The 13098-nt window shown below is 38.1% G+C and overlaps 1 protein-coding gene across 2 annotated transcripts in view; it reads left to right on the top strand.

The window, feature by feature from the left end:
* Positions 1-252: 252 nt before the first annotated feature.
* Positions 253-13098, top strand: part of PKN2 (protein kinase N2) — a 129302-nt gene continuing 116456 nt past the window's right edge. Inside the window, exon 1 of one of the 2 annotated variants that reach the window (XM_058716680.1) lies at positions 253-684. In XM_058716680.1, coding sequence (XP_058572663.1) covers positions 637-684 — 48 coding nt within the window. In that variant the 5' untranslated portion in view covers positions 253-636. The remainder of the gene's footprint in view (positions 685-13098) is intronic. The other variant, XM_058716679.1, reaches the window with a different exon arrangement.

Genomic DNA, 13098 nt, shown 5'->3' with positions numbered 1-13098 from the left:
GGGCGTGTTTTTTCTTCCTCTTCCCGCCTCCCAAGAGACGAGAGCCCAGTCCTTTCCCCTCGTTTTCACCCCGGCGGGGTCCAATGGCTGCCGCCGCCGCGGAGCCGGGTCGGAAAGCGCCCCGCCCCCCGCGATGCTCCCGCCCCCCGGGGTCCTCTCCGCCCCACCTCCCCCTCGCCACTGGAGGTAGCGGCCGCGGCCGTCACGTGGTCTGGCAGCCGCCAAGTGAGGCCGCTTTTGCGACGCAGTGACAGCCAAATGGTGCGACAGGAGGAGCTGCAGCTGCGGCCGCAGCGCCCCGCAAGGAGAAGCTTGAGGCGGCTCCTGGCGTCACCCAGAGGGAGCGACTGAACGAACAGAATCCGGCGCGGGCGGGCGGCGGCGGCGGCGGCGGGCGGGCGGCGGCGGCGGCGGGCGGGCGGCGAGGGGGAGCCCGCTCCGAGTGCCTTCGCTCCCCGCCGCGCTCCATGAACCGGGCGAAATAAGCCGCGCCTCCAGAAGGGGCTGCGCCTCCATGAATCCCTAGCTTTTTTTTCTTTCGCTCCCCGCTCCTCACCCCCCACCCCGCGTCCCGTCCCGCCTTCTCCCTTCGCCAGCGGCGGCCGCGGCCAGGTGCGGAGTCCAGAGCGGAGCGCAATGGCGTCCAACCCCGAACGGGGGGAGATTCTGCTCACAGAGTTGCAGGTAAGGGCCGCGGCCCGGGCGGGAGGCGCTGGCGGAGAGAGGGAGAAAGTCTGGCGAGGGGTCGGGGGCCCAGGGACGCCGTGCGGCCGCCGCGCCCCTAGCCCGCTAAGTGCGGAAACTCGGGGATGTCACTCGGGAACCGCTTCCTTCGGGAGCCGGACTCTCTTCCCCCGCCAGAGCTCTGGCCTGCCACCCCTTTAATTTGACTCTGCCTGCCCGTGGGACCCTATCTGTGTCGGCTGTCTGCAGCCGGAGTCTGCTCCCACCCGGTCCCCGGAGCGGCCAGCTCACCGCCCCCTCCCTGGTGTCAGAGCCGCCCGCGGACGCCCCTGCAGCCCCCTCCCTCCGCCCGGCCAGGCCCCGCCCCGCCTTTGCCTCGTACACCGCTTCTTAAACTCCTTTGAATGACTCCCAAGCTGTTTTCTCGTCCCTCCCCTTCCCCTCAGACTCCGCACAAAGAGCGCCCCCATAACTTCCAGCCCCCGGACAAGTTTTAAAAAAACAAAACAAAACAAAAAACCGTGTCTCACTAAATGCTTGCCTAACTTCACTAGCCCTCTTCAGGTGACCGCCGAATTTCTTTAATATGAAGGCTGCCCTTTTTCCCTCCCTCTTTTCTTTCTTTCTTTTTTTATTAACCAGATGATAGCTGTATGGTCCTCTTGTCTACTGCTCCCTACTCAGATCTGGAAACTTAGTTGCTGATGCTTTTCAGACTTTCATTTTCCCTCCCGTTTGAACACCAGAGAAAGAGCTACAGAAGTTGTTTACAAATGAGCAAGCAGTGGGCTAAGGGAAAGTGTTGGGCACCACATGTCTGCAGGAGACGAGGACAAAATAGATCCCTTCGTTACTTAAGTCTATATCGAGTAGCAGTATCATTGTTTTCCATTTACGGCTAGATATTTAATGATGTAGGCACGATTTTTGTCCTTAAGTCTGTGATGTACAGGGGTATCTACACTACTGTGTTGAGTTTATTTTTTATTACTTTGGAGTTTTCGAGAGACGTTCACATTTGGCTTAAAATTTTGTGCTTGTTTTTGACCTAAGAATTATTTTGATTTGTTTTGCTATAGACCTCTTCTAGCTATTAGCTATTCGATTATTGGAGATAGGACTTAGAAGAAAAATATACTTACATTTCTTTTTGTGCATAGAGCATTTAATTCTTTTAAAAAGATTGAATCTAGATCCTGAAGGGTTGATTTTTGATGATGCCAAAATTGAGTATTGCAACTGCTTCTAAATTTTTTGCTGTTTAAATATATTTTTCAATAGATCCCTTTATAAGTTTGTTTGTTGTTAAGCTAAATGTAAGTTTGAAGGCATTGTTGTAATATTCGATATTTCCTGAACGAAAGTAGAGATTTCAACAAGGTGTACCAGTGCAGGGTTGCAAATTTGGAATCCTTTGAATCAGCTTTGAATTTCCTGTCTTTGGACATGTTGCTATGTAGTATTCCAGTTACTCTTAGCCTTTTATAAGGTGTTACAGCATACCATATTTGCTAAATGAATGGAATTTATTGTTTTATTACTTCACATAAGGTTTCTAAATGAAGTTTGTTTGAGGCATGTTGGGAATGCTTTCCACTGTCTAGTCTTGAAATATGAAAAGCATACTTTGGTCCTGACTGGGAAAAATCCATGAAAATGGACAGGAGCATTTTTATTTGAATGGAGTTTCTTCAGAATTATAAAGTATTTGGCATCCTTATTTGTATTTTATAGAAAGTGTCATAGAATACACTCATTTTGGCACTTGACCTGAAAATATATTTTCATGTGTATTAAAATATAGCAGGGATTTTTAATAAGATCAATTTTGACAAGAAGGAAGCAAGTAATACGACTATTTAAAAAATGGGATCAAAGTAGGGGAACAGCTAAAGTTAGACTTAAAAAAAAAAAGTCTCTTCCAGAAAAAGAATGGGTTTTATATTGTTACCTTATGAGTTGACAAGTATATCTAAAGCATTTTTATTGATGTATTTGACTCCCAGTTTTTTGTTTTTAATTTTTTAAAGTTTTTTTATTTTGAGAGAGAGAGTGCAAGCATGAGCACAAGCAGGGGAGGAACAGAGATAGGGAGAGAGAGAGTCCCAAGCAGGCCCTGCACAGTCAGTGCAGAGCCCCATGTGGGGCTCAAACCCATGAACTGTGAAATCATGACCTGAGCTGAAATCAAGACTCAGATACTTCAGCAACAGGTGCCCCTTGACTCCCAGTTTTAATAAAAGTTACTGCATATGAACTTTATTATGTGTGTTAAATTGAGAACGTTATTTATATCAGCATGTAAGATAAATGTTGGCAAAATTTGCTTCACCAAGTACTGTATATCCATCTGTTCAGATGTTTTACTATTTCATTGGGTCATGGAATTAGTAGATAGTAGCCAAATATTTATCAAGCGTGTTTGGAGAACTAGTTTTTAAAAAGCATCTAAGTTGTTTGAATTTATTTAAATTGAGAAATTAATATGGAGTTCTTAATGCTTCTCTGACATACTGATTTTAAGTGTTTAAATAATTATGTAGCAAATGTTAAACTGCTGTTTAGTAGTTAAAAACTGTTACTTTGCTGTATCTTGTCTAGGGGAATACTTGTCTCTGAAAGTTACATGTTACAGTCTACTTTTAATGAAATTGATACTTATCTTTAGAAACATTGTATATCCAACATTTTAAAGTTATTTTTCAAATTATATTGCAGAATTTGAAATACTTTACTACTTGAGTTGGAATTGGCTTATTAATAACCCTTAGTTGTGGAAAAACAAAACCTGAAACCATAGTGTTTTTCCTTATTAATTATTGTAATATTTCTATGGAGTAATGTTTCTAACTCTTGCTAGTAATTTAGGAGGCTTATTTAACAAGGAATCATTAATGAAGTACACATAAACTTTGATGGCTAGAGGCTTCACTGTATAAAGAAGAATATTTACTATCATAAAAATAAAAAGACTATTAAAAAATATAAACTTAATTGGCAGTTTCTAATTTTTATCTTGTATAACTAACTTGTTTTATCCTGTTCTCTTTATTTTTTATTTGAGGTAGTAAATTAGATATTTTTGGTGGGGCCAAAGAAATTAAAGTTTATTTTTAAGGAAACTGGATTAATGAAAACTATATAAAGAACTCAAAATGAAAATATTGGCTACAAGGAAAAATGATTTCTGTGTTCTATTGGTAGTCTGTAATTCAGCAGTGCTTTGTTGTTGGGAATAAGGTGTAATAGTCTACAAAAACTAACAGTACAAAATAACCTTTTTGCAGGTTTTCATCATTTAATGATTACTGTTTCTGGTGCAAGTTGTTGAATGTTTGCAGAAATCCTTCCCAAAGATTTTGCATTTCTCTGTAGTCTATCCATAAAATGAACTTTGCTTTAAAATTTTAAGCTCATGTGTAACCAAGCTATGTATTTGGCACTTAGTAGGCACACAATACATTAATGAGAAGACACCCTTCATTTGTCACCTACAATGAAATGTCTTTTGACTTTTCTAAGAGAAATTGACTATTGCCCTAAGAAATTACTTAATTTTTTTAAATGTTCATTTCTAATCCCTTATCCCAACAATATTGCCTTGAAAAGTTCAGAAGAGATTTTTGCACTAGTTATACCTTTGTACAAATTTTACCCATTTGGTGGGAAATTGGGTGACATCTAAGTTTGCAGTTATGTTGGAAAGTAGAAAGCCTCTCTGTTGGAAGAATAAAGATTTTAGGGTGGGTTGGAGGAATGCAGTATGAGAAAGTAAGCAGAATAGGTAAGATGAGTTTTATAATTCTTTTAAGTTATAAACATAATACATGTTCATTGTAGAAAATCTGGAAATACAGAAAAGCACAAAGAAAATAAAAGGTGCTCATGGTTCTGTTACTCAGAGATAACTGACAAATTGTTCCAGTTTATAAATCCCATGGCATTTTGATCAATTTCATGTTTCCACCCCTCCTTTTTAACTGAGGTAAATTTGATATACAATATTTTGTAACTTTAAGGCATACAGTGTATTGATTTAATATTTTTCCTCCCTTTATCCCACTTATTAGAATCTTATTTTTTTAAGTTTATTTATTTATTTTGAGAGAGTAAGTGAGCACATACATGCATGTGTGCACAAGCAGGGAAAGTGCAAAGAAGGAGAGAGAATCCCAAGCAGGCTCTGCACTGTCCATGCAGGTCATGATCTTGTGGTTCCTGAGTTTGAGCCCCACATTGGGCTCCATGCTGACAGCACAGAGCTTGCTTGGAATTCTCTCTCTCTTCGTCTCTCTTTGCCCTTCCCTGTACTCACTCTCTCTCTCTCTCTCTCAAAATAAATAAACATTAAATAAAGAGAAGAGGTTTGAAGGATTTTAAGATAGAAGTAGCCATATGTTAAAATTTCCTGCCACTAGTTCTAGATACGTGGATCTTACTAGCTTTATTGACTATTTTACATCAAAGTATTTTGATTTTGAGTCAGTACTGTGAGATACAGTTGAGGTAAAAAGTAAGTGAAGAAATACAGTATGGACATAGTAATAGGCAATAGTGATACATAGCATCAATTCTTTGAATAATAAATTGATACAATGTGGTTTTCCAGCTTAGATTTTATTATTGCCTCTTTGAATAAAATGCAGCATACCTTATTGAATAAGGCATGTCTTTAAATAACTTACCACATATTTACTACTTAGGTAAAGTCTGTGTGCTGAAAATAGTGTTACAAAATGATGGGTTCCAAATAGATTATGTTTTTCTGTCATCTCTAGTATAATGCAGATTATTTCTAGTCTTGTACAACTTATCTTCACATATGATCCCTGTTAAAATGGAGAGGTAGAGGGGCACCTTCTGGACGTTGTCTGTTTACCTCAGGGCTTTGCATCTTCTACCTTGGGCTCTTCTCTTTTTGCTTTTCACATTTGGCACCAGTAGATTTTTATGCCTTTTATCAGGTTATTCCTGTGTGCCCCCTTTTAAACAAAAAAAGAGTGGAGTAGTAGTTTGTAAAGATAAGTATCACTAAAACAATGTTACTTCCAGATGTATGCATGATGTTTAAATAGAATGGTTAATTCTGCATCATTTCCTTGTAAGATGTACTGTGTCAAACAATTATCAAATGTCTACTATATTTCAAAAACCTATTTTACTCTATAAAAAAAGTCATATAACACTTAATGATTAACTTTGATATACATCAGATATAATATGATTAACTTTGATATACATCAGAGTTCAAAGTTGGCAGCAAAGTTAGAAAGTAGTTAAAAGCGTTAAAAAGATATTTAAAATTTCTAATGGGAAAACATACTAATGAAAAAGTAGCTTCTAATATCTTAGAGAAGCAGAAATAGAAAACATTTATCTTGATATATGTTTAGTTTCTCTTAATTTTATCTAATAAAACCTTATTTGAAATTAGCTGTATGTCATATATGGTTTTTGCAATCTCACAAAGTAAACTGTGTAATATTACATATATATTATATGTTTAAAATGAAGAACAGAGGGGCACCTGGGTGGCTCAGTCGGTTAAGCCGCCTACTTCAGCTCAGGTCATGATCTCACAGTCTGTGGGTTCGAGCCCTGCATCGGGTTCTGTGCTGACAGCTCAGAGCCTGGAGCCTGCTTCAGATTCTGTGTCTCCCTCTCTTTCTGCTCCTCCCCCACTCATTCTCTCTCTCTCTCTCTCTCTCTCTCTCTCAAAAATGAATAAACATTTAAAAAAATTTAAATGAAGAATAGAAAAGCATGGGAGGAGTATATTTGATGATAAATACCTTAGATTTGAAGGTAAATGTTAGCGTCACATTATAAAGATGAACTGATACATAAGAATTACATAACATGGGGTGCCTAGGTGGCTCAGTTAATTGAGGGCCTGACTCAGTTTCTGCTCAGGTCATAGTCCCAGGGTTATGGGACCAAGCCCTGCATCAGGCTCCATGCTGAGCATGGAACTTCCTTGAGATTCTCTCTCCCCCTCTGCCCCTCTTCCCCACTTGTGCATTCTCTCTCTCTCTAAACTTAAAAAAAAAAAATTACATATGTTATTAGGATCTATTTTAGAAACTTGGAGGTGGTTTGCTTTTTCTAATTAAAGCTTTGCTTCCCTGACTCACAAACACCTTAACTTGTTGGAAAATTGTGATAGAATTTGGAATTTATTTTAGATTATGCAAGACATACTTACATGTCTAAATATCATACATACATTTGTTAAATATTATGTTTTACACACTAATCATATTATTTTCCCTTTCCTGTAGTTGCTCCCTTAGTGACTCTCTAAGGAGGTGCTTGTTTTGCCTGTTTAAGAATTTTCATTGAACAAATTTCATTAAATTTGGGTTTTTTGTCCCTTTTATTAAACCTTAGGTACACTGCATTGGATTAATTATCCGTTAATCATTATAATATGCACCTAGGGACCACCACTCACTCCCCACCTCCCCTAGAAGCTAGGAACTTAACCTACATGTGGTTTTTCTCCATTCCACCCCCTATCTTCACCTTCTTGTTAACTAAGGTAAAGATCATCTTGAGTCCTGTGTTCATTCTCTTCCTTTATATTTAGTTTTGCTAGATATATAATTTGAAAAGATGTCTTTAGTTTTAATTGTGTTTGTATAATTGTGTTGAATGTAATCTTTCTTAACTTGATTTTTCACCTGTGACTGCTGATTTATTCATATTGCATGTTGCTGTAGTCAGTCGTTTTAATTGCTGTGTAATATTTCACTGAGTAAAATACTCATCAACTTTTCCCTTGTTGAATATTTGAATACTTACTCTCCCTTGTTGAGCAGTTAGTTACTTTCCAGGTTTTGTAGCGGTGACCAGTGTTACTTTGGATATTCTGTGCATTTTTTCGTGCTCGCTTCGGCAGCACATATACTAAAATTGGATATTCTGTGCATTTTTCCTATTGTATACATATAAGAGTTTCTATTCATTATATACATGAAGGTAGAATTGCCATCTCACAGGGTAAGTGAATGCCCAACTTCCAGTATGATTGTACCAATTTATGTTCATATCAGCAATATATGAGATGAAAGGACCTTTGATTATCCATCTTCTCTGACATTTGATATTGTCTTTTAATTTTTACAAGTCAGAAGAGTGTAAAACGCTGTTTCATTGTCATCTTGATTGCATTTTCCAGATCATCACTAATGTAGAACATTTCTTTTTATGTTTACTGGCCCTTTATGTTTCCTTTTCAGTGAAATTCCTATTCATGTCTCTTGCCTATTTTTCTGTTTTTCTTACTGATTTATAGAAACTCTTTATTTTCTTCACATTAATCCTTTGTGTATATTGTGAATGTCTTCTCTCAGTTTGTAACTTGTCTTTTCACTCTCTTTCAGGGAGTTTGTGGGAGGGACAATTTTAAATGTTTTACCTTTTTGGCAAATATTTAGAATAATTTATATCATTGTGATCATCAAGGCTGTACTTAATATCTTATTCTGGATTTGGTATAGGAAGGGTAAAGTTATACAGTTTTGACCCGTGGTTCACAAACTGTCCAAATGAACAACCATAGAAAGTTGTATAAAATGTTGTATCACATACTAGGGACTCAAAAGTTAGTTGAGTCAATTAAAGAATAAATTCATGACCAAAAAAAGTAGGGAAAATTATATATGTAAATAGTTTATCAGCTACTGGTTTTTCCCATTCCGTACATATCTCTTCTGTACAAACTATTATTAATTATTAATATTTTTTCTTTAAAGAATAAGCTGGACAGTTATGTGCATAGCTTGTTAATAAACTGCTGGAGTTGATCTAATGCCAGAGTTGATTTAATGCTGGATATAAAAAAATTATTGCAGAATTTACTGGTATTTACAAACCTGGAATCTTTTTTTTTTTTTTTTTTTTTTGAGAGAGCGCGCGAGCGAGCATGCAGGAGCAAGTAGGGGAGGGGCAGAGGGAGAAGGAGAGAGAATCTCAAGCAGGCTCCACGCTCAGTGCAGAGCTAGACACTGGGCTTGATCTCATGACTGTGAGATCATGACCTGAACCAAAATCAAGAGTCAGACGCTCAATTGACTGAGCCACTCAGGGACCTCTACAAACCTGGGTTGTTTTTTTTTTTTTAAGTTTATTTATTTATTTTGAGGCAGGGAGGGCAGAGGGAGAGAGAGCAAGTCCCAAGCAGGTACTCCACACTGTCAGGGAGGAGCCCAGTATGGGGCTCAAACTCATGAACCATGAGATCCTGACCTGAGCCAGAGTCTGAACCTCAACTGACTGAGCCATCCAGGAGCCCCCAGGCCTAGAATCTTAAATGCACTTCTTGTCACTGCTGTGGTATCTTTTGATGGAAAAAAAAAAAAGGCTTAGTTTTAATTTTAGTCAAATTTGTCAATCTTTTATTATAATTGCTTTTTGTGTAAGAAACTATTCCTTACTTTGGATCTAACAGTCACCTATTTTTCTACTAAGAGTTGTGGAGTTTTGTTTTTTATATTTAAGTCCATACATCTGGAGTTGATTTTTGAATACAGAGTAAAATAAAGGTCTGAGTTATTTTTTAATTTTTAAAATATGAAATATATATCAATATTTCTTGTAATGTAAATTTACAATAGAACATTTTTCAGCTTTTACAGCAGAAACATTTCTGAATAGCCTTATTTAATTTTTGCAAGCTGTAAGTTAAGGGTACATCCATACTAGGTCATGTGATGAATTATACTTGAAGTTATCCTTATCTAAATCATTAGATAAGTACCAGCTTATGGTTTTTCTGTTTCTTGTTATATCCCCTGAAGCCTTTGGTCAGTAAGATCCTTGATTTACCTCTTAATTCTGCATCACATTCCCCAGTTGTGGCTTAAACCTTCTATATTTTCTTAAGTCTGATCTATTCCTGCTGCTTTGTTCTCAGCAAATGACTCACCTAGTCACTGCCTCTACTAAGTGATACATAGTATTTAATAATCTGAGTTTTCCCAACTTTTCTTCTCGTCTAAGATTTCTTACTCAGTTCTAAGGAAAAATTGACCTCTCTAAGGCTATAATTTCCTAGACTTCTGCTTCTTTTGGAATATCATTCCATTCTTTGCAGGATGGGGCTATCATTCTCCCCTCTTTTCCTAGAAATAAGTTCACATCTCTCCTTTGTTTAAGAAAATGCTTTTTTAAAATACTGTTGTCCCCTCAAGCTTCTTTTAATCTTCACATTCCTTAAAGGAAATTTCTTAGCTGTGTTTATTTTATGCCACTTATTTCTTAACTTTTAAAAATATTACATCTGTCCCAATTTTTCTGTTGAAATTCTTCTCTTAAAAGCATCAGTGACCTTCTACTTCCTCTAGTCTTTTGGGGCAATTGATACTGCTTTAGCATCCTGAAACTCTCTTGTTTAAACTAAACTTTGTGGACCCTGTACAATATTGGCTACTTTCTTTCATCATAATCTGCCTATATTTGTTACTATTGCTTTTCTTTTAATAACTCCCTCCCTAGTTTAAATGTTCTGCTTGTTTCTAGCCTGTTTTTCCTCTACTGTACTCTTTAGATTAACCACCAGAATTAATCACCTTGTTTTGTCAAGGTTGCAGGGAATAGAAAGCCATTTAAATTAGCTTAAACAATAATTGGATTCATTGGAAGGCTACAGGGACATCGCACTCTACCCAAAGGTGGGATATATAGCCATGTCCCATGAGTACTGAACATGAAACTAAAGGCTTCCTTTTCTGGGGCTACATGTTCTCATATCTCTTCTTAAGTATGTGCATTGCTTATTTCCTGTATACTGGTTTTCTTTCATGTGGCCCCCAAAAGGCACTCCCAACTTCTGAATTTCCATGAACTCTGTAAGTCTAATATCTACAGTTACTTGACTCATTTATTCTGTGCCACAATTCTAAATTCTTAATGAGGAAATTTGATTGACCCCATATAGAACATGTACACCTGATCTGGTCAACTATGGCAATGGAGGGATGGAGTTCTCAGCACTGATAAGTGCAATATGACTGCAGGGACTCTTCTGTGAGTTAGAAATAGGGGCTGTTCTCTAAGAAGGGACTGTAGGTTAGAAAGCACTTCTCTGTTTAAGCCCTTTTAGTCACTTCCCATTAATTATATAATAAAATATAACAGATCTTCCATCATCCAGCTATTCTCAGTCTTTTCAGAGTTTTCTCCCCATATGTTATTCTGTCGTATTTAACTATTTGCAGTTCTTGGAATGACACTGCTGTATACCTCTGACTCTTTGTATTTACTGTTTCTGACTTTAAGAATAGTAGTATTGAGGCACCTGGATGGCTCAGTCAGTTGAGCATCCAACTCTTGAGTTTGGTTCAGGTCATGATCCCTGGATAATGGTATCAAGCCCTGCATCGTGCTCTGCCCTGTGCATGGAGCCTGAGATTCTCTCTTTCCCACTGCCCTCTCCCCAGCTCTATCTCTAAAAAAAAAGGCAGTATTGATCATCTGCCTGAAAACTTTTGACAAATTGGACACTGTTTAAAATTCTACCAAGAAAATTCTACATTCACCGAATGTATGAATATATTCATATCATATAATTAAGAGAAATTTTCTTTAAGATACATTTTTGATAAGTAAATTTAGTGATTGGTCATGTAGCATTTTGATCCATTGGTAAATTTGCCTCCTTCCCATTTTGCAGCTCCTGTTACTGAGTATATCACCCAATATAGGAGTTAATTGTTAAATTCTATGTGTGCCCCTCACTTTTTTTAAATTTTATTTTGAGGGGGGGAAGGGGAGAGAGAGAGAGGGGAAGAGAGAAAAATCTGAAACAGGCTCCATACCATAAACACAGAGCCCGAGGTAGGGCTTGATCTCATGAACTGTGAGATCATGACCTGAGCCAAAATCAAGAGTCAGACACTTAACCTACTGAGCCACCCAGCACCCTTGTCTCTCCCTTTCAGTATAAGAATTAGGTCTTACTCATCTTTATGTACTTAGCACCTGGCCTATAGCTTATGCTTGAATAAATAAGTGACTGATTTCTGTGACTGATTCATAACTGATTTATTACATCTGACTTCTCTATATTTTTACATATTTTTTTTTCTTTTAAGTAGGTTCCATGCCCAGCACAGAGCCCAATGTGGGGCTTGAACTCATGACCCTGAAATCATGACCTGAGCTCAAGAGTCGGACCCTCAACCGACTGAGCCACCCAGGTGCCCCTCTATATTTTTTAAAGTTTACCATTCTTCTGGTTGCCTATGCTAGAAATCTGCTGGTCACTTTTATTTGACTCCTGTCTCAGCCTCTTCAGTTGATTTTTCTAATTATGCAACTTGAATTCATTTATTACTTTGCTACTGTCCAAGTTTGGGCCCACATTATCATTTGGACAATACAATATCTTCATATTCCACCTCTACCTCTTCAGTCTCATTCTGTTTTATTTAGATTATGTACCACTGCCAGATTCAATAGTTGTCTCCAGCACTCAGTGACTCCTTACTGCCTGAGAGATATAGCCCTGATTCCTTAGCTTAGCACTGAAGGCTGTCATTATTGTAGTTACAAATTACCTTTTAATCCTTGATTCTTTTCATTCAAGTAGCTTATTTTTCAGGCACTCCATGAGTAGTAATGTTTTTTTACCTATATATATTCTTGCTATATTCTATCTACTGGAATACTTTTTTTGAAAGACCCAATTCAGATTCTCCTTTTTTCCCCTTACCCCTTGTCACGTGTAACCTGTCCTCAAAACTTAAGCAGGAAATTTTCTATCTCATATTTATCATATATTGCATTGCACTATAGTTGTTTGTATCCAACCTGATTTCTCTCTCCTTAGCTGAGTGCTTAAAATTATTGAGGATATCGGGGCGCCTGGGTGGTGCAGTCGGTTAAGTGTCCGACTTCAGCCAGGTCACGATCTCGCGGTCCGTGAGTTCGAGCCCCGCGTCAGGCTCTGGGCTGATGGCTCGGAGCCTGGAGCCTGTTTCAGATTCTGTGTCTCCCTCTCTCTCTGCCCCTCCCCCGTTCATGCTCTGTCTCTCTCTGTCCCAAAAATAAATTAAAAACGTTGAAAAAAAAATTAAAAAAAAATTATTGAGGATATCTTATAAATTATTATTTATAAACTTATTATTATAAATTATTGAGGATATCTTATCTCTTTAGTCCTAAGCAGGGCAACTTGTTCATAGCAGCTACTTATTATTGTTGAATAAATAAGTCACATGTCTGAAAATCCTCAGGTTTTACATTTATTACTTTAAACTTTTCTCTGCTTTTGTTTTACTATTTATGAAGAAGCATAGCTGCATCGCATCATTTTCCTCTAGATAAAGCTACTTGACAGGTACATAAGTTTATTTTCTTCAGTCACAATAATTGAGTTCTCCATCTCAGACTGAGAATTTTCTATTGGCA

This window comes from Neofelis nebulosa, chromosome 2 (genome assembly GCF_028018385.1).
Source record: "Neofelis nebulosa isolate mNeoNeb1 chromosome 2, mNeoNeb1.pri, whole genome shotgun sequence".
Taxonomy (NCBI): domain Eukaryota; kingdom Metazoa; phylum Chordata; class Mammalia; order Carnivora; family Felidae; genus Neofelis; species Neofelis nebulosa.
This window is presented reverse-complemented; position numbering and strand designations above follow the sequence as displayed.